General features: G+C 48.1%; 2 protein-coding genes across 3 annotated transcripts in view; both read right to left on the reverse strand.

Annotated features, from left to right (window-relative positions):
• TC2N (tandem C2 domains, nuclear) overlaps positions 1-816 on the reverse strand; it is a 56,766-nt gene extending 55,950 nt beyond the window's left edge. The window contains exon 1 of the mRNA XM_073895793.1: positions 705-816. The gene's annotated coding sequence lies outside the window, so the exon portion shown is untranslated. The remainder of the gene's footprint in view (positions 1-704) is intronic.
• A 12,962-nt stretch (positions 817-13,778) lies between these two features.
• The window catches only part of FBLN5 (fibulin 5), a 77,039-nt gene continuing 69,150 nt past the window's right edge, over positions 13,779-21,667 (reverse strand). For both annotated transcript variants that reach the window (XM_025870453.2, XM_073895794.1), the window contains one exon: positions 13,779-14,773. In XM_025870453.2, the coding sequence (XP_025726238.1) occupies positions 14,612-14,773 (162 nt within the window). In that variant the 3' untranslated portion in view covers positions 13,779-14,611. The remainder of the gene's footprint in view (positions 14,774-21,667) is intronic.

Raw genomic sequence — 21,667 nt, forward strand, 5'->3', positions numbered from 1 at the left:
GAGATTGTTGTTAGAATATGGGAGAGATCAAACCAGCTGAACAAAGCTCTGAAAGAAGAAAAGCTAAGGGGAATCTTCTGGAACATTCTAAAGGATGGGACAACCTCTCATATTCTTTATCTCCCCAAAGTGCCCAGGGCAGCATCTACTGACTGACAGATGGACAAGTCCTTCTGATTTCTACAACCCATACCCTGAGCATTCTAAGGATGGATGCAGGTAGAGAAGCCCACCCCACAGTTTGTCTCTGGCAGGTTGAAGAACAGGAAGTAGAAAAGAAATATGTCTCCCAACAGGGGAATACGTGTGACTCTTTCAGTCCACATCTCCCTTCTGAGAGGGGCTGCCAGTCCTTACAAAATATTTTCATGCAGCTGAGCATCAGGAGGGGTTTGGCCTGAATGGTGGGCTGGAGGGCTGAGTTTGAGAGTTGGGAGTTCTGCATCATATGGTAAGATGGATTTGGAGTTTGGGGACTTCACAGGCAGAAGGGATGTGGAAGCAGGTTGAGCATGGAAGAGGGAGCCAGTGAAAGAGCAGGGACAGAGAGCTAAAATGTACATTCCTCTCCGTCTCATGTCCCCTCTCAAATCCTCGATAAAGCGGACTACACACCCACATGAAAATGTTGTCTTAGCTTCCCATGGGTGCTGTAACAAAATACCACAAACTTGGCTGAAAACAACAGAAATTTATTCTCTCACATTTCTGGAGGCTTGAAGTCCAAAATCAGTGTGTCAGCCGAGCCAAGCTCGCTCCCTCTGAAGGCTCTAGAGAAGAATCCTTCCTTGCCCCTTCTAGCTTCTGATGGCTCCTGGAAATCCTCAGTGCTTTTTGGCTTGTGGCCACATCATTCCAGCTCTGCTTCATCTTCACATGGACTTCTTTCTCTCTCTGTGTATCTTTATATGTCCTATATTTTTCCTGTAAGAACATTCATCATTGGAACTAGGGCTCACCTTATTCCTGTGACCTCATCTTAACTTGATTAAATACATATCCAAAGACCCTATTTCCAAATAAGTTCACATTTTGACGTTCCAGGTGGACACGAATGGAGCAGGGAGGACACTGTTTAATCCACTAAAGCGTTGTTTCATCTTGTCTTTGTGGAAATCAAGCAAGAGGCAGAGTTTTATGTCAGGGTCAACTTGGCAAGGGACTGGGCTGGTAGTAAAAGGCCTTGTGAACCAAGTGAATTCAAGAGAAGTTCAGTGTTCGGAATCAGAGGTGACTATGAAAATGAAAGCTCCTCCGCCTCCCATGGGAATTTTCAGAAATCGGCAAAGCGTTTGGAATTCCATAGGGCATGGAATGAGGAGTTCAAGGCAATATTATCTAGACCTTGCAGACCAAGGAGACCACAGCTGGCTTTTGGGTTGCCAATAAAACAAAGACACCTGTGAAAGGAGAAAACAGAGAAGTGGAAAAGAAGAAAGAACAAAAGCAAAAAAAGGTAGGGAGATGAGAAAGAAAGACAGATGAGTCTTTGAAGGATGACCAAGGAGAAAGAAGCACAAGCTCTTTAGAGTCGGGGTTAAGGATCTAGCACAAGATCTGCTATATAAAAAATACTCAAGATAAGTTTGGGGAAGAAAGAAAAGAGAGGGTGTAAGGAGGGAAGAAGAGAGAGGGGAGGGAGGGAGGAATGCAGACAGAGAGGGAGGATGGAGGGAGAGGTCTCACGGCAGGCATGGCAGGCCTCATGCCCGATCACCGAACATTGCCTCTGCCATCACCCAGAGCTGTCCATGCAATGGCTGCCTACTCATGATCCTACATTAACTTCAAAGGCCAGAGCACCACACGGGAAGCTTTTCTACTTCTCTCTCTGTTATCACTGATCCTTAGACTAAGAGGTAGCTGTCCATTTCCCACCCAAGGCTTCTGAACTCTCCTTTTCTGATGAGGCATATTCTATCTCAACTCTAGTTGGAGCTGCACACTTCTGGCCTCTGTGTGGTCTCTTCAGCCCCTCACAGTGCCAGAATTCACCTTTCCTGAGTCTTGTGAAATGACATGAAAGTACCCTCAATTAGTGAATGTTCTTCAACACAAAAGGGCAAGGAGCGTCCTGTGGATTAAGTAAATAGCTTTCAGATTACTTGAGACACAAGCAGTTAAGATGGTTTAGGACGGTCTAAGGTGAAAAGAGCTAGAGCAGGAATCAAGGAACCTACATGCCTGTCTACCACCAGGTCAAGGGGGCTAGTCCATCCCCCAGCCTCACCTTAGATCCTTCATTGTAAACAAAGTAATTGGAACTTGTGACATAATCTCTAAATTGTCTCAGACCTATATGGGGCATTATCAATAAAATTCAATAAAACTACCTCCCTGGTACATCCAGAGGGTATTGGATGAGAGGAAATGTTGCTAGAAACCATATTCCCAGTTTGTAGAAAGTGAAGATGATCTTGGGGCACCAGGGTGGCTCAGCCAGTTAGGTGTCTGACTCTTGATCTCGGCTCAGGTCATGATCTCAGGGTCATGGGATCCAGCCCCGCATCAGGCTCTGCCCTCAGCTAGGAGTCTGCTTGAGATTCTCTCTCTCCCTCCCCCTCTGCCCACCCCACCCTCCACCCTCCTTCTCATGCATGCGTGCTCTCTCTCACTCTCTCTCAAATAAATACATAAATCTTAAAAAAAAAAAGGAAGTGAAAATGATTTCAAATCTGAAATGAAATAGAAATTGCTAAGCGTATGCTTATGCAAATGGGCCCGCTCTGGTCCTCCAAATTCCAGGAACTGTTTATAAACTGAGTTGTGGCTCAGGCGAATGGCTTAGATATTTATAATATTTGAGGTGAAGAAAGGCATGGGCAATTGCTGCTTGCTAGGATAATAGGGAAGAGAAACACCAAGCATTTCTACGTGCATCATCTTATTTCTCAAAACAACGAGGTAGCATTATTTCCATTTAACAGATGGGGAAAGTGAAGTTCATAAAACCTCAGCAACTTAGTCCAGGTTACAAGCTGGTAAGTGGCAGAATTGGAACCCAAATCCAGCTCTGTTCAATTCCAATCCCAGTGGTCCTCCTGCCTCACCAGACTGATACAATTACACCCAGGTGCCTGAATTTTAGAGAGCAAAATTCCTATAAAGAACCTGAGTGGTGTCCAGCTCACTCTTCCATCCTCTGGTGTAAAGAAAGCAGACATGCTTTGAATTGAGAGTGATGGTTATCTGGCCAGGGGCCAGAGCAAAGAGTTCTGTGAGAGCAGGGATTCTTAACCAGGTCAGAGCCAGTAACAGAGTAGAAGCTGGATAAAGATTTGTTGAGGAGTTGTGTAGGAGCACCTGTGTGGCTCAGGTGGTTAAGCGTCTACCTTCGGCTCAGATCATGATCTCAGGATCCTGGGACCAAGCCCTGTGTCAGGCTCCCCACTCAGCGGGGAGTCTGCTTGTTCCTCTGCCCCTCCCCCTGCTCATGTTTGCATTCTCTCTCTCAAATAAATAAATAAAATCTTTTTAAAAAAAAAAAGTTAAGTAAATACAGGATTCAGGGTTAAAATTTTCTATAAGGTCACAGAAGAAGGATCTCAGGCTCCAAGAGGCTACATGACTTGCCCTAGGTCAAGAGAACCTAGAAGAGTTCTTTCTTTTTTCCAGAGAGAGCTGGGAAAAGAACCAAGGATGTCTAGACTTCCAGACTAGAGCTCTTCCCACCACATTACCGTAACTCCTTAGGTCAACAGAATTTTTCCTATACATTTAATTAAATGCAGTATACTTTGGGGGAAAATGAACACTAACCTCCAACCAAGAACATTTATTTGCCTAATGGGTTAACTAGAAAATGACTCTGCTGCTTCAGGAAGCTACTAGGTGGCATGGTTAGTGCAATTTTCAGTTTTCATGTTACGCTATGAGTCACTTTTGTTTACCTTAGCATTCTTTCCTCATATGTGGTATGTGCAGACCATAATCACTGAGAATAGACACCCCATCACTCACTCAAGGAAGTGACTGACTCTCTGTGAGTGGATGACTGAACGTATTTGATCATCGAGGTCAAAGACCGGATCCTCCATCAAGGTCAAAGACTGGATCCTTGGGTTTCTCATCCCCAACGGGCCACCTTCTCCTCATCCCCAGGGCCACTTTTCAGAAGGACCCTCAGAACTCATCAAATTCTCTCTTTCCACACACACACTTCTGACCATCTTTGGAATACCTCCAACTGGATGTCTTACAGTCATTTCAAGTTCTGTCCAAGGTATACGTGTCATTGAGACCTATGTATTTACTCCACTGTATGTAAATTATACCTCAACAAAAAATAAATAAAACAAAATAAAGAAGCAGGCTTAAAAGGGAATTCATCTTCCCCCTCCTCCGGAAGTATTTTTTAACCTGGTTCTGGGGGTCCCTTAGCCTCCACATCTAATATGTCACCAAGACCTATTGCAATTCTCTTGAATTTTTCCCCTTTTCCTCCATTTTTCTCTTGCCCTTTTTCTCCATTTTCTCTTGCCGGTTTCCACAATCACATTCACTCACATGACACTGACCCCCCCACTTTGTGCCAGGCACTGTGCCAGCCCTTCAGGACACCGTAACCTGAAGGAGTTTGCAGTTTCTGTGTGGTAATCACAACTTTGGAGATGCAGGTAATGCACAAGGAGCGATTCACTCTACACAGGAGAAGGGGGTGGGGTGGCAGGGCAGCTGGAGTGTCAGGCACGGGTCTGGAAAACTCCTAGAGGAACCGACCTCTGAGGGGAATGTTGACAGATAAACAGGCAGGTGGGTAAAGAGGAGAAATGGCAAGGAGGACAGCTCTAGCAAGAACATTTGGAGAGACTATATAAGCCTTTCAGGTTGGGGGGAGTTTGCTTCTGAACTGATTATAAAAGAGGGCAAGCGGTGGGAGAAGGAGCTGGAGAAGCAGGCAGGGACCAGACCGTGGAAGGCTGTGTCAACCACGTTCAGGTGTTTGAATCCTTAACCTGTGGGCAGAGTGAAAGTCAGCAGAGAGTTTCAAGCAAGAAACTAGTCAGCTTCACTCTTTAGAAAGATCAGTTTAGAGATAATGATCTCTTATGTGAACAACCGCAACAATTTTCTTGACTTCTGCCTCCCCCATCTCCACATACCATTTCCAAAATGTTCTTCCTAAAAATGAGACCATATCCCTTCCCTAGTTCAAAAGCAAAACAAAGTGAAATAAAACCCCTACAATAGCTCCCCACAGCAGACAACAGCAATTCCCAAAACTCTAAAGAAAATTGTTCCTGGAGATGCTGATAGTTGTTCTAGCAGGGGACACGTATCCCTTGCAAATAAGTCTGATTAACTTTTATACAAAATTAAACATTTTTATTGCAGAACTTCTCAAAGCCTTTAATTTTCTTTTTTTTTTTTTTAAAGTTTTCATCTATTTATTTGAGAGAAAACAGAGAAGGGGAGCATGAGTTGGGGGAGGAGCAGAGGGAAAGGGAGAAGCAGGCTCCCCGTTGAGCAGGGAGCCCGATTCAGGGCTCAATCCCAGAACCCTGGGATCATGACCTGAGCTGAAGGCAGATGCTTAACCGACTGAGCCACCCAGGTGCCCCAGAGCCTTTAATTTTCTAATGTCAATTGTGAATCTTTAAAGAGGAGATTCAGATTCCCCAATTTATCACACAAGTGAACTCTTCCATCTGAGCACTGGCTAGCACCTCCACGGACTAGTGTTCTGTGAAGTGATGGCCTCTACACTAAGTCTGAGATCAATTAGATGAACAGAGACATAAATAACCTGGCCTCAACCTCCATCACTCCCTGCCATACACATGTCTCTTCATCCTCTGCCCTGACCACACTGTCTTCCAGAACCGTTCCCTTCCTATGCTTGAGGAGTTCTTGGTCATTCTTTAAGGCATAGCTGAATATCAACTCCAATGTGAAAAAGTGGTGTATGGGTGACAGTTGCAAGGATATACAAAAGACTAAAAAGACTAAAGGCTGCTGTCCATAAAACCACACTGTGTTTCTTAAATTCCACATATGAGTGAAGAAACAAAACAGATGAACATGGGGGAAAGGAAGGAAAAAAGATGAAAACAGAGAGGGAAGCAAATCATGAGACTCTTAAAAAAAAAAAAGATTTTTACTTTATTTGAGAGTGAGAGCATGAGCCAAGGGGAGAGGCAGAAGGAGAGGAGAAGCAAACTCCCTACTGAGCAGGAGCCTGACTTGGGGCTCAATCCAAGGACCCTGGGATCATGACCTGAGCTGAAGGCGGACACTTGACTAAGCCACCCAGGTGCCCCTAAGAGACTCTTAACCATAGGGAACAAACTGAGCGTTGCTGGAGAGGTGGATAGGGGGATGCGGTAACTGGGTGACGGGCATTAAGGAGGGCACGTGATGTAATGAGCACGGGTTGTTGTATGCAACTGATGAATCATGAAATTCTACCTCTGAGACTTAAAAAAATAATAATAATAAACAAAAAGCCGCACTATGTACCATTTTGGAATTGTTTGGGTGAATAATTCTGTAATCTGTGAAGAGTGCTAGATTATGTTTTACAAAGAAAGGGAAGGGCTGTTGCTGGCACAGAGACCCTGGTCTTTGGAAACTGTGCACTGTCCTGTATTTAAAGGGAGTCTGGTTTTTCCCAGCCTCTCTGCTGCAGATTACATGAAGAATCTAGGCACCATGTCTAGCCCCTAGATGCCATGATGAACTAGGGACAAAGAGAGGGAGGGCTAGAAAGATCTTTTTTTTAAATGTATTTCTGGGAATGAGTGGGGGTAGCCTGGCCCCTGGACAGGGGGTGTTGGAATGAAGGAAATTGACCCTAGAATGGAGATACTGGAGATCAGAAGGAACCCTGAGAAGGAATCCTCATGAAGAACCACCACAAGGAAGACCCAGGGTTGGATCACCAGATGAAGATACTTTCTTTTTTGTGCAAGGACAACAGGAAAAGAAGCAGCAGCAGCAGCAGCAGCAGAAGAAGCAGCAGCAGCAGCAGCAGCAGCAGAAGAAGAAGAAGTAGAAGAAGAAGCAGCAGCAGAAGAAGCAGAAGCAGAAGAAAGAAGAAGAAGAAGAAGAAGAAGAAGAAGCAGCAGCAGCAGCAGCAGAAGCAGCAGAAGAAACAGAAAAAGAAGCAGCAGAAGCAGAAGACAGAAGCAGCAGCAGAAGCAGAAGCAGAAGAAGAAGGAAGAAGAAGGAGAAGAAGAAGAAGAAGAAGGAGAAGAAGAAGAAAAGAAGCAAATAGTCCTGGTTCTATTCAGGAAAGGGATGCTCTGGAGCCTGGGGAGAAATTCTGTGTGCTGGGAAGAGAAGACAAGAGGAGCTGGAAGAGCTGTACTTTGCCCCTCAGACCCTGCTGTGCTTTCACTGGATGGGTCCTAGCCCCTGACCCCCTCCTTCTGACTTGGGATGGAGATCCAATGGTGGCGGTGGAGGGACAAGTCAGAGAAGGGAAAAGGAGAACGAAGAGAGGACAGGGAAGAAATGGGAAGAGACAGCAGAGGGGCAAAGAACTCCCCCCAAGCCCGTGACCCCACTGAGAAGCACAGCAAGCAGGTGGAGTTGAACCTCCGGAGGAAGAATAAGACCACCAGCTCCACGTCCACGCTCCACCCCTTCTTTCCCACCTCAGCCTTCAGCAGGCTGTTGAAGAGCTGAGTGAAACCTGGTGAAAATTAAGAATGAGAGCCGCCTTGAAGCAGTTTCCCAAGATGCAAGCACGTAGGGAATGTTTGTGAAGAGCCCAGTATTTATTAGGTGAGTATCAGCAGTCTTAGCTGGAAGGAGCGACCACCGCTCCTCCCAGGCCTGCCCCATCTAGAGACGTTGCTCCAAAATGAGGCAACCCGCTCCTTTTTGGTGGGCCTTATTGTCCCCAGATCCTTATAGAATACCTGGGAACTCTTTACCACCTACTTGTGAGAAGTCCTGACTTGTATGATGAAAAAGATGCTGTGGAATTTTTTAAAACCAGTATGGAGGACCCTAAGAAGATAATACATTCCAAAGTCCCAACAGGGAAAAAGCAGGAGGCCGGGGGGCATCTAGCTCTCCCCAAATATGCATAAATTCTGAGCGGAAAAGATCCTCGTGACTAACCATGATTTTCCTGGAAGAAGTAGATTATGATTTTGATACTGCCTCTGCACGTAAAAGTTCAGCGGGTTACTGAACCGGGCGTGGGTCTGCTTTTCAGAAAGACTGGCAAGATGCTGTGTGGAAACGCCAGGCTTGGGGTGGAAATCTCCATGGGGCATTTTTCAATGCAGAACCAGACAAAAACAAAACAAACCCAAAACATAAGACTACAGGTTACTGTAAAGAGCTATGTTATTTGCAAATGACCCAGCCTTGTATCACACCCACGATGGCTGTTTTGGTAAACATTTTTAATAGCAGGGGGATGTTATATGTCACAAATATAACAGCAATCCAGGCTCCCCTTTACAGATAAATTACAAATGGTTTCGTACAATGAAACACAGAAGAACTCAAGGCACCTGTTTTAGAGTCTTCAGAGTTGCTATCTGGTGACACAAGCCAGTTCTGCAACATCAGATGCATTCTGTAGAAGGGTGAATAGCAAGAATTAGGAAAAAAGGCTAGGTTGAAACCAGAACGATCCTCCCCAAACAAAAATTACTTCTACATGACATCAAGCCACCCAATGACTCTCTGGCTCTAAATCAGTCATAAGTAATTAATTAATTAATCTTGATAAATGTGTCATAACTGATGTAGGAAAGAACATCAGGGTTCAAAGCCTACAGCCAAGAAAGAATTCCTGAGACGTCTTTGGTGCAAACACGTGATTTTATGAGAGCACGGAGACAAGACCCCTGGGCAGAAAGCTGCAGCGGGGTCATGAGGAGCGGCCCATTATGTACTCAAGTTGGGAGGGGTCTAGGGAGAGGGTAAGCCTCCCAGATATTTTGTAAGCAAGATTTCCAGGACCCTGAGGGGCTTGCTATTGTTAGGAAAGGCCATTTACTACTGTTTAGTAAACCCTCAGTCACGAGACCCTTCAGGTGTATATCTGTGGGCCATATGCTTGGACGATGATTGCCAACACGTTATCTGGGGGAGGGGGGGTTAGAGATAAAGAATTTCCAAAGGAATTTTTATATGTTAAAGTAGACTTACAGGATCCTTGGGGGGGGGGGCAGGCTAGGATTGCCTTTGGCCCTTAGCAGAGTATTAACATTGAGGCAGTTGAGTCCCTAGAGGAAGGTCACTCTGCCTGTTTCAAGGACATGTCAGTGGCTGTAGGTAGTCAGGAAACTTAATAATTTTTCTTCTGCCTTTGTTTCCCACATCAATAATGACCTTGATGTTTGCATTTATGTACAATTTTCCACTACCTTCATTTTACATTATTACTCAAGAATATCCCAAATTCTGGGGCTCCTGAAGGGGAGGGTTCAGTAGGTTGGCCGTCTGCCTTCAGCTCAGGTCATGATCCCAGGGTCCTGGGGAGCCTACTTCTCTCTCTCTCTCTCTCTCTCCCCTCTCTCTCTTCCTCTGCCCCTCCCCCCCGCTAGTGTTTTTTTCTCTCTCTCTCTCAAGTAAATAAAATCTTTTTTTTTTTAAGATTTTATTTATTTATTTGAGAGAGAGAGAAAGAGATAGAGAGCATGAGAGGGAAGAGGGTCAGAGGGAGAAGCAGACTCCCTGCTGAGCAGGGAGCCCGATGTGGGACTCTATCCCAGGACTCCAGGATCATGACCTGAGCCGAAGGCAGTTGCTTAACCAACTGAGCCACCCAGGCACCCAAGTAATAAAATCTTTAAAAAAGAATAAAAAAAAGAATATCCCAAATTCCTGGAAAAAAAAAAAGTGCTGTTAGTCACTGCCTGTGAACATGTAATTCCCCTCTTTGAGAAGACACCAATATCGGCAACTTAATAGATGATTCCCAGGTTGAAAGCTGTTTTCTCACCCCTATGGTTTATTTCACTGATGGCTGCAGGCAAAGATTCATAATGAGGAAGTATTAGCAAGTCAAAGATTCTAACTGGCACTGTCCTCACAAGAGCTGCCAAAGTGATAATAAATCTTTTTTTTTTTTAAGATTTTATTTATTTGAGAGAGAGAGAATGAGAGATAGAGAGCATGAGAGGGAACAGGGTCAAAGGGAGAAGCAGACTCCCTGCTGAGCAGGGAGCCCGATGTGGGACTCGATCCCAGGACTCCAGGATCATGACCTGAGCCGAAGGCAGTCGCTTAACCAACGGAGCCACCCAGGCGCCCCAAAGTGATAATAAATCTTGCCTTTCCGTGCTCCCTTTGTCCTGAAGCCTCTTGGCTTTTTGTTCTCTTTAATCTTTCAGTTACTCACAGATTCTAATGAAGACATCAGCCCTTTGTTAAATAAAGGCACTAAGAAATTCGAGAACAAAAATATCAGTAAGAAGGAAAACTCTGTATCTGTTTGTGGTTGATGAGCATCAGCCGGTTCCAAATTAATGAAGAGCTTTAACAAATGTTTGCTTTTTTTTCTTTTCTAGAAAAGAAAACACCGCATTTCAAAGTATAAAGACTGTTGGGGCGCCTGGGTGGCTCAGTTGGTTAAGTGTCTGCCTTTGGCTCAGGTCATGATCCAGGAGGGGCCTGAGGTCCCAGGACTGAGCCTGCATTGGGCTCCCTGCTCAGCAAGGAGTCTGCTTCTCCCTCTGCCCCTCACCCTGCTCATGCTCTCTCTCTCAAATAAATAAAATCTTAAAAAACAAAAACTAACAAAAAAGTACAAAGTGTATCGGGGCGCCTGGATGGTTCAGTCAAAAGTCTTTTTTTTTTTTTAAGATTTTATTTATTTATTTGATAGAGAGAGAGAGCGAGAGCAGGAACACGAGCAGGGGGAGTGGGAGAGGGGGAAGCAGGCCTCCCGCTGAGCAGGAAGCCGGATGTGGGACTCGATCCCAGGACCGTGGGATCATGACCTGAGCCGAAGGCAGACGCTTAACAACTGAGCCACCCAGGAGCCCAAGAGTCTGACTCTTGATTTCAGCTCAGGTCATGATCTCAGGGTCTTGAGATCAAGCCGTGGGTCAAGCTCCACACTCAGCACCTGACTCAGCTTGAGATTCTCTTTTCTTCCTCTCCCCCCTGCTCATGCTCTAAGTAAGTACATAAATAAATAAATAAATAAATAAATAAAATCATTAAAAAAAAAGTTCTCAAAGTACAAAGTGTATCAAAAAAGAAAGAAAATTTTCACCTAACGACTGTTTTCTTTCAACGTATTTAATAATTGTAGGCTGAGGCATCTTATACTAAATTTCAAATATGTATCTCTAGATGTTCATAAGAATTTTTAGTTGTATAAAATAGATGTCTTAATAATTACGACAAGCTAACCAGCTGCAAAAGGCACCGATCACATTGTATTTCCATTTTGTCCCACGGGCTGCATAAACCCTTGGGAAACTATCTTATTTATCTAGTGTTATCTGTCTCATTAAGCTCTCTGAAGCCAGAAACTGGCTGAACCAAAGTTGGGTGGGTGGTTGCTCAACCAAAGCACGTCCCCCTCTAAAGACAAAAACCTTCTGCAAACAGGATTTCATGTGTTGAGAGTGGAGTAGAGAACACCTGCTCCTTTGTCGTGTCATCTCTCCGGGCTCATGGCTTACCCAGCTGAAGAATTTATGCACATTACAGTAAACAATCAGGCCACAAAAATATATTTATAACCACTGCAAATCAAGTAATCAGACCTACTTAAATGTTTTCACCATCTGGAAAAATAACACCTCAAGGGCCCAGACAGTTACCTAAGAAAATTTCTAAGTCCATTACCGACGCCTGAGAGGCAACAGGTAGGTGGATTCCATGCCAATTAGAAAATGTTATGATTGGCAAACCACTGTGAAACCCTGAAATTGCAGTTTAATGGAAATGCTGGCTGTCATCCCCCAAGTACATTTCAAGGAATCATAAAGCTTTAGCCTGAGCAGCTGAATGGATGTTTTCATCCATGTTGAACCCAGAAGATTAGGAGCTAACACAAGGACTTTTGCAGGTGTCCCAGCCCGTAATCCGGTGCCCCTTCTACCAAAGAACCTTCATTCTTCAGGACCTGATGAAGCGGTCCAGAGCAGGGCTCGTATGACAGGCTCGCGGCCCAGCTCGGGGATGAGGCAAAGCCGACAAGCATGGGGTCCAAGAGTCCAGGTATCTGAGCCCAAGGGAAAAGGCAGCCCCATCAGACTCCGGGGAAGAACAGAGACTTCTCGTTGCTTCTCTGTGACTCAGAGAGCAAGCTTATCCCCAGTCTTGTGAATGTAAGATTTCCCAAGGGGTGGGGGAACCCAACAGCTTTTCCGGTCCTAGGAGCCTCTATAATGATTTCCCAAATGTTTTGGGTTTGGCCTTATGATACACACTTTGCCCCAGGGCATTTTCCCCTTAATTTTTAGGCCCCAGTGCATTTTAAGGTAAATTGATCCCACATGCTTCTGATTCATTTACACTGACCTCATCAGACCATGTTTGGAAAGAGCCAGCTGAGGTCCAAGAAGCCCTTTGAGCCTGCTTTTATGAGTCTCTCGGTGCCTTTTTTTTCTTAGAAGCAGGAAGCCACATTTTGACGTGGACAAATAAAGGCGAGCTCCAGAGACTCGGGTCTGGTTCCAAATGAGGCACCTCTGAACCGATGGGTCCTCAAATCATCAAGACACAGGCTGCCTTCCTTCCTTTCCTGACATTAAAGGAAACCTTACCCTTGTGCTGGGTTGAGCCGAAGTCGGAAATTCAGAGCTGCCTCGTGCCGAGCTCACATAAACCATCAGCATTCCGAACTCCACACCGATCCCTGACACCCAAGCCTCCCACACGAGGGGAGCCCCAGGCTTACGACCACCTCCTGCTCTTTTGCTCTGCAGAGAGCTGAGTGGGGGCCCCAGCGCTGGCAAGCCTGTAGGAAACTGTCCTTACTCTTCCAAGCAACGAAGCCGAGGCGTTCTGAGCCGTTTGTTGTTGATGTTGTTAGAAACATCCCTTGAAACTGACCGCCCGATGGGAAGTGGCTTGGATGTGCTTCATTTTAGTTAGAGAAAAAAGAACCACAGCCGACAGCAAAGTCAGGTGTGTAGTAGTACGGGTGAGAGAAATGCCATCTGGGCGCAAGGGAGCCAAAGATGCTCTTCCCTCCGCTGAAGACCCAGCTGTGAAGGATCCATGAAACCCCTACTTGCACTGTTGACTCTCTTTGCCCCTGCTTGGGGTTCTGAGTCTTGAAGGAAAGCCAGAGTCCCCGATCAGAAAAAGGATGATGAACCCCTCATATAGCCAAAAAGATGCTGAGGGCAAGGTGACCAAGTCAGGGCCATACTTGTCCCCCCTCGCTTTACGGGGTTTATAACAATGCATTCTCAACTCCAGCTATTTACTAGAATTTTTAAAGTCCCAAAGCCTGGGCCCTACCAAAAACCAACTAAACCAGAATCTCTGGGGGCAAAGCCCAAGAAATCAGGTTTTTTTCTTAAAAGCTCCATGAGTTATCCTACTATGCAGTCAGGGTTGAGGACCACTGATTTAAAGTAACGTGAATACACTTGTGTTCTGGAAGCATACCTAGAAATAATCTACATGCCAGAGGGATGGGTGTTTTCTAATTGAATGAAATAGGATTCAGGCTGATGCTAGCCCCTACCTTTCCCCACCTGCAGCCCTCTGCCCCGCCCCCCAACTCGCCTGAGTTCTAAAGGATGATCAAGCTCTCCAGGGAGTGTTCAAGTCAGTGCACAATCAACAGGTTTAAAGAGAACTAGAACCAAGCCCGAATGCTGAGCCATCTATGATAGTCAAAATGAACCAAACACAAGATCTCTTCAAATATTTAATCAGTTTAGAGACCTCTGCCTTCCAACCCAGTTGGGCAAAAATTCTAAAGAAACATGATCAAGGGGTCCTCGAAGAAAACACTGGGGTAAAATGGAGAGGAGACTGGGTTTGGGAAGTCAGAACATAACATGTATCTTAAGGCCTTTTTAAGGAATCCTATCACTTAATTTTAAAAAAAAAATACTCAAAATGCACAAGAAAGGATTAAACAGTTATACAAATTTAAGGACACCGATAACTTCTTTGATGGCCGAAAATGCCACACATGGTTTGGAAATAGACTCTTTAAAAACCCTTAGACCCTGCTGGGGTTTCTTTCCATAGCCTTCTCTGTGCATACAAGAAGCTAACTAGCTACAGCCAGGGGGCCCGGTGAGCTCTCTGGGGGCCTCGGCAAAGAAGCGATCGGCAAGGGACAGAAAGAAGGCGTGGAACAGGTGACAGGAAGCTGTTCACAGTCTTTGAACATGGACTCAGACCCCAGCGAGCCTAATCTATTTCCTTCGAAAAATATGAAAAGAAACTGAAGGCCTTGAAAAATCACCGTCGATCTCAGGTCAAGGTGCCAATAATACTTTCCGATAACTGCGTCGTAAGAACTAGGGGAAGCATGTCCTTCAGAGTGACGGGTCTACCATGCTACAGGCAGGCTCAGGACATCGGGGCCGACTCCTCGGGAGACGGTCAGCAAAAAAAGCGTAACATCTGTCCCACTTTACTCTCCCTCTCGTTTCTTCTCTTCTCCTGTCCCTTGGTGCTGTTGAGAGGCAGTGTCAGCGGCCCCCCAGCCCGGGGCTCAGAACGGGTACTGGGACACGTATATCCGCAGTCGGATCACGGAGCTGCCTCTGAAGTTGATGACGGTGTTGACAGTGATCATTTCCAAGTCCAGCTGGATGTCCCTTGGCCCTTTGATGGGGCGTGTCATCACCAGGGTGGCACTGATGGGACCGGTTTGCTGTGGGCAGAACCGGGGATACCAGTTAGATAAGGCCTGGCCGACGTAAGGGGACAGGTGAGCGGGACCCCAGAAGCGCTCAAGCAACATGAGAGAAGGTTGGTGAAAGCTGTCGGTTTGAGGGGGGTGGGCCGCGGGTGGCTCTCGTGCAATCACCAAAGCAGAGGGCCAGGTGATCTGGCCGCAGCCTGCCTCTGCAGCCCCAATCTGGGCACTCCCCTACAGCCCTGCAGTCAAACTGGACCCCCTTGGTGCCGCATTCTCCCTTTGGCTTTGCCCACGTCCCAGCTGGCTTTTTCCTGCTAACTCTCCAGGGCTGCCCCGAACTGTCACTTCCTCAGAGGAGCTTTCTCTACTTCCCCCAACCTCATTCAGGTCACCCTGGGACCCTCTGCCACTGCGCCCAGTCTGCCTAGGGTGGAAGGTTCTCATCGCTGTGCATCATCGTCCACCCTAACAGGTCTATGTCGGATGTCTAAGTCCCTACCAGACTACGAGCTCTGTAAGAGCCAGGACTGGGATCAGGTTTTTCACCGCTGTCCTCCCCCAGAACCCAGCCTGCTGCCCGGCACACAGTAGGTGCTCAGTAAATCTTATCTTGAATGAAACAATGAGGAATTGATGGAACTAACCGCATGTCATAGGGCTGTCACTTCAATGCTCGGGGGGCTCAGCTCTATAATGAGGGTTTGTACCAGATCACCAGTTCTCAAGCAAACAGCCTCCAAAGCACCTAGGACATTTTTCCCTAAACTAACAATTCCAGGGACCCATTCCAAGATTTTCTGCTCGAGTGGATGTTTGGATAATGCCGGGGGAAAGTGCAATTTGTTTACAGGCCTCCAGGTGGTTCTGACGTGCAGTCCCTGTGGGAGCTCCCATTAAACACCCTGTGGGTCCCTCCAGCCTCACCACCCCGTGATCCTAGTGCTATGGCCCTAATGATTTCGTGTGAGCTCTTCTCCTCCACTGAGTCTTGCTCTAACACTTTTGAGGAGCTCAGCAGGGAGTCTGCTTCTCTGCCTGCCGCTCCCCCTGCTTGTACACGCTTTCTCTCTCTCTCTCTGACAAATAAATACATAAAACCTTAAAAAGAAAAAAAATGAGAAGTGCTGATCTAGAAGCACAAGACCCAATCTGGGGACAGTGGCTGTCATACTAAAGGTATGTCTCATTATTTCCCCATTTTCTAAATAAGCAAACCAAGGCCCAGTGAGGTTAAGCCATTACATAGGGTCACCTAACTAGTAGGGGGCAGAGCTGCCCAATCCCAGGCCTTTTCCATGGCACACAATTATCAGAAGAGACTGGTGTGTGTTTTACTTCTTCTCCCTAGCACTGCCCTTCAGGAGGGATGCTCACGGGTCCGTGCAGGCCAGATAGTGGGCTCCTGGAGAGGACACAGAGTGAGAGAATAAGGAGATGCCGGGCTATCACTTTCTATAAGCTGCAGAGCCCAGCACAGTGCCCAGAGACTGAAAGCAACAGGCTTGCAAAATCAAGAAGCCTGGCTTGCTGAAAGCCACACCAGGTGTTTTATCTGTCTCCATAAAGGGAGGGCTCCCCATAAAGATCCGACATCCCCAAGAGCTGCCACAAATACGACAAGGGCGGGGCAGGCGGGTAGGTGCTGGCCAGGTACTAGGACCTCCCCTGTGCACTGGGCTATCAACAGCCTGACACCCATGCAATTTCCTCTTGGCATCCGCTGCCTCTGTTCCCGTCAGCATTGGCGCAGTTGGCACCTCCTTACACAGAGGATTGCTCGGACTTCCTTGTCGACTCTTGAAAAACCTTGGAGCACCAGGCCAGCATTTCAGAAGGGACAGTCACACAAAGAAATGCCCATGGCATTTACATATACAAACATCTCACCAGCTTTCACTGTTTGCATCAATGAAGGCCAAGGGTCGAGGACCTTGAGCTGTGGGCAGCCTTCAGGAGGGAGACCTGCAGAGCCAAGGTCCAGGAGGGGACTGGAATGACTGGGACCTTCCAAGTTGTTCAATTGGGCTTTCCTGATAAAGATCTCCGGAGGGTCATTGCCCCTCCCATCTGGAAGGAACCCTAGAGGTCAGCGGGTCTGAGGTCCACCCGGGGCCAGATCTGCAGCAGCCTGAGGAAGGCCTGCCCATAAGCCCATGGGAGGATTCAAGCACCTGACAGGGCAGCTGGGGACAGCTACCTCCACTACTCATTAGGCTTTTAGGGCATAGTCAGGGCATTGATGAAAGAGGCCTCCAGAGAGCCCCTGCTCCCTGGGAGGCTTCATGGTCATTGATGCAAAATGATGCTGATGTGGGGGGGTTATGATCCCAGGCGTTTGGCCATGACCTTTCGTACATCTCTTATTTAATCCTCATGACCCTACAATGTAAGTAGGTGAAGTACACTACAGAAAGTCACCAAACTAGCCCATGACACCGGAGTATCTGAACCCCCCAAAATCCTGCTCTGACCACTACGCTCTGTGATAAGGTCTCAGGTCCTCTCAATTTCCTGACCACCCACCGCACAGACTCTACGGAAGAATCACCCCCTTACACGTAAATGTTTGCCTGGTTGCGTGTCCCCCTCCCCACCGGTGTGGGTTCCTCAGGAACGGAGGCCACATCCTGTTTGCGCCTGGACTCTCAGTGCCTGACTCAAAGCCGCATATGACATGCTGCTGAATTTATGTTCGTGCTGGAAGAAGGGATGAGTGCGACCAACTGCAGCGAAAGCAGGTTGCAAACTGCCCACCGACGTGTGTCTTCTTGGCCTTGCTCTCACGCTCAGGGCTGTTCTCAATCAACCCACAGGACGGCCCTGTCTGACTCAAGCAAGCAAGTCAGCTTCCCTTGGACCTGCCACCTGATCCACACGTGTCATGGAGGAAACGTGTTTTGGCACAGTCTGAACCCCATGACCGTGCTCCTTCTTCTGGCCCTAATTGTGTCCCCAGGGCACCTGGCCAAGGCCAGTCAGTCACCAGTCCTCTGTCCAGGGCTCTAAGCGAGACAGGCTGCCAACCGTGCTTGTGAAAGGGGCATGTGGGCGTGTGTGTGTACACATGCCTGTGTGTGCACGTGCGTGTGTGTGGTTTGCCTGCTGTGTGCTTGTAACACACTCGCGAATCTCAGGGTGGGGAAGCCTGAATGGCCCTCGAGCCCCACCTCCCACACCATGCTCCAGTCCCTTGGGCCGCGCTGCCAAGGCTCCAGGGCCCGGGAGCTCACGGCCTCCCGACAACAGTAGCAGCATCCGTCACAGCAAAAACAACGCTATTGGGGGGGGCCCGGGGGGCTCAGTCGGTTAAGCGTCTGACTCTTGGTTTCGGCTCGGGTCATGATCCCAGGGTCGTGAGATCAAGCCCCATGTTGGGCTCCAGGTTCAACGTGGAGTCTGCTTGAGATTCTCTCTCCCTCTCCCTCTGTCCCTCTCCCGCTTCGGCTCGCGCTTTCTCTCTCTCAATAAATAAATAAAATCTTTAAAAAAAAGAAACAACATGATCAATACAAAATAACTAATACTTATTGAACACTTCTACTATTACTAGAAATTAAACTACACTTTTCTTGTTATCTCAATTTCTGCTGAATCCCAAAGCTAGAAGAGTAGGGGAAAAGACCCCACATCCTAAAGGGAAGTGTTAGAGAATGTAGAGATTTTGACACCCATCTGCCTGGGTGTGACTCCTGCTCAGGTGCTTCCTAGCTATGAGACCGTGGGCAAGTTCCTCAGCCTCTCTGTGCCTCCGTGCTCACATCTGTAAGTTGGGACGGTCGCGCAGGCCCCATGTCACAGAACTGTTGGAAGGATGAAGGGAGCGATATATGGGAGGCACTTGGCGCGATGCCTGGCCCACGCCGAGCACTATACAGGATTTGCTGCCGCTGCCGTTTGGATAGTTCCTGTAGCCACGACTTGCAAAGCAGTGGCCCAGCCTGATCTGTTTCCCTCACTCTCACCACCATGTTGCATTAAACACGCTTACCAGCCCCCACCTCAAGCCAGAGAACTGTTCAGGGATGTGGGTCCTCTGGTGTTAAAGGGTGCAGCCAGTGGTGCCTGACTCTCTCCTGGAGAAGTCTACACGTGACAGCCCAGGTACCCGGAACCATGGTGGGGGGAGGGGCTGCTGGGGAGCTGCCTGTTGGCGCACCTGCTCTGCTGAGGCGCCACCTCCCTCTCCCCATCCACAGAAAGTCTGGGTGAGACACAGCACCAGAAAGAGGGTGGGAAGTTTCAGGGTGGCAAGTGGCCATCAAGGGGCCTGACTGCCCACACCAGAGAATGCAAAGTGCAAAGTCTTCAGGGAAATCCCCGAAGAATCCACAAAGCATCCCTGGTAAGCATGAGCGTTTGAGTCTCGGTTCCAGAGACCGCACCAACGTCTGCTTACAAGGGCAACAAGCCAGTAAGACCCCGGTCTCCCTAACGCTCCCCTCCCATCATCTGCACTCCTCGCTCTGGTCCTGAAGAAGGAACCAGAGGCAGCACAGTCAGTCGGGGGACGGGCAGAGGAAGTGGGCACAGAGGCCAACCACCCCTCCACCCCCGCCCCACCCCCGAGCAGGGGAAGGGGGAAACTGTACACTGAGTGAGAGACTGGGAGGTTGAAGTTTCCACTGAAACCAGCTTGGACTTGCTACGGCACCCAGGTGTGCACAGGTTTGGAACTGAATGTTTCACCTCTGCCGAATCCTACGTGCTGGATAGAAACAGTCACCCTGTGTTCCAGGCGCTGGGCTGAGTAGATAATGTCATCTAATCCTAAAGTAAATACTATTATTATCCCCTCTTTACAGATGTGGAAATTGAGGCCCGGGGAGGTTAGATGATGTGCCCAAGGTCACACAGCTGGTGAGTTGTGGAACTCGAGTGAAGCGGGTCAGCCTGGCTCCAGAGCCCATGGAGAACAACTATGGGTGTGCCCTGGTGATGGAGCCACAGCTTGGACAGACAGGAGTGTGGAAGGCCCGCCTTGTCTGGCAGATATCTCCCTGTCTTCCTGCCCCCATACCCATGGCTGCACAGGGCCCCCCTATGGAGCCTGTTTTCTCTTCCCAGGTGCAGCCAGAAAGAGAAGCCAGGAGTCCCTAAATTCCTTCAGCCTTGGAGTCCTGACAGCCTCTTCTGAATAAATACTAAAGAATGAGGGCCCTTCCCAATGTCCTGAGAGGGCACAAACATACAGCTCAGCTTTGTTGAGTTTCAAGGGTCCCCTAGGGACTGTTGACAATGTGAGTCCAAGAGGAAGCCTCCAGGAAGGGTCCTTCCTCCTGCCCGCTTCACCTGTAGGACAATCTGCTCCCCGCCCCCCATCACTGGGTACCTCTCACAAGTCAGCCACACGGGGAGCATTTGGGTCTAAAGGGATTTTAGCAGGTGGTGTTCTAGTGAGTGAAATCTTGCCCAGGCAAGGTCGCCTTCTGAGGATCTGCTTTTCTGCTTGGGGGAAAAAAAAATGCGAAGCAAGAGGTATCACATGGTATTTTAAATCCCGGAAAGGGTCATCTTTGCGCCCTATGGTTGGGACCCGCTGTGTCTGTACAAACGAGAGAGGCCAAACTGGAGGATGCCAAAGGGCTAGGCTTACATTCCCAAGGGCAGCAAGGCCACCGCGGCTCACAGGATGTGGGTTTCTGCTGGACAGCAGGGAAAAGACCGACATAAATACAGCTCTAGCCTTCTCATTTTACAGAAGCTCCTCTACTTTTAACTCATTCCATCTTTTCCCAAAGCCTTTGGCCCCACCGCACTGGTCTGTAGATGTTGGCTCCATGGGCTATGTTATTACACGTGACCTGGTTCTGTTAGGGTCTTGCCAAAAACTTATTAGTGAGCATACAGACAAGATAGCAGCCCCTGGGACCTTTTCTAATCTGTTCTAACCGGGGCTTCTGACACTCCCCTGTTTTTAGACCATCCCAGCCCCAGAGGCAAGGACTGGAAGATTCTGCCTGGAGAGAGGGAGAGGGAGGTGGAGACCTCAGATAACGCTGTCCTCTCACAAGCCCTGGGGGCGGGCGGCTCCCTTCAAAGTGGAGAAGCTTCCATGGGCCTATAGATCCTCATAATGCCCCTGGAGGCCTGCATGCTGTATTTGTTAGAAATGCAGGTTCCTGGGTAGAGTGGGCCCTGTAAATAGATCCCCAGAACCTGTAAATATTAACTTATAAGAAAAAGGGATCTCGGGGGTCGCCTGGGTGGCTCAGTTGGTTAAGCATCTGCCTTCGGCTCAGGTCACGATCCCCGGGTCCTGGGATCGAGCCCCGCATCGGGCTCCCTGCTCCGCGGGAAGCCTGCTTCTCCCTCTCCCACTCCCCCTGCTTGTGTTCCCTCTCTCGCTGTGTCTCTCTCTGTCAAATAAATAAATAAAGAAAATCTTTAAAAAAAAAAAAAAAGAAAAAGGGATCTCGGCCTGTGATTAAGTGAAGGATCTTGGCGCGGGGAGATTATCCTGGGCAGGCCCTCAATCCAATCACAAGCAGACAGAGAAGAGACAGGGAGATTTGACACACACAGAACCAGAGCAGTGTGACCTCAGAGGCAGACACTAACGGGAGATGGCCACGAGCCAAGAAAACGCTGGCCGTGGCCAGAAACTGAAGGAAGCAAGGAAGGGTCTCTCCCCTAGAGCGCTGGAGGAAATACGGCTCTGGGACACCTTGGTTTCTGCTCGGTGAACGTGATCTCAGGCTCCTGGCTTCCAGAACGGCGCAAAAATAAACTTCTGTTGTCTTAAGCCACCAAGTTAGGGTAATTTGTCACAGCAACAATAGGAAACCGATACACTAGGCCCCAACCACCGTCTTCTGAAAGAGATTCTCCGGAGAGAAAGCTCGGGAATCCGTTCTTTGGACAAGTGCCCCAATTCACACTGAAATGTGAAAAACCTCGCTCTAAAGC

Source organism: Callorhinus ursinus, unplaced genomic scaffold (assembly GCF_003265705.2).
Source record: "Callorhinus ursinus isolate GAN/ISIS: 27379988/994484 unplaced genomic scaffold, GSC_fseal_2.0 scaffold8, whole genome shotgun sequence".
Taxonomy (NCBI): domain Eukaryota; kingdom Metazoa; phylum Chordata; class Mammalia; order Carnivora; family Otariidae; genus Callorhinus; species Callorhinus ursinus.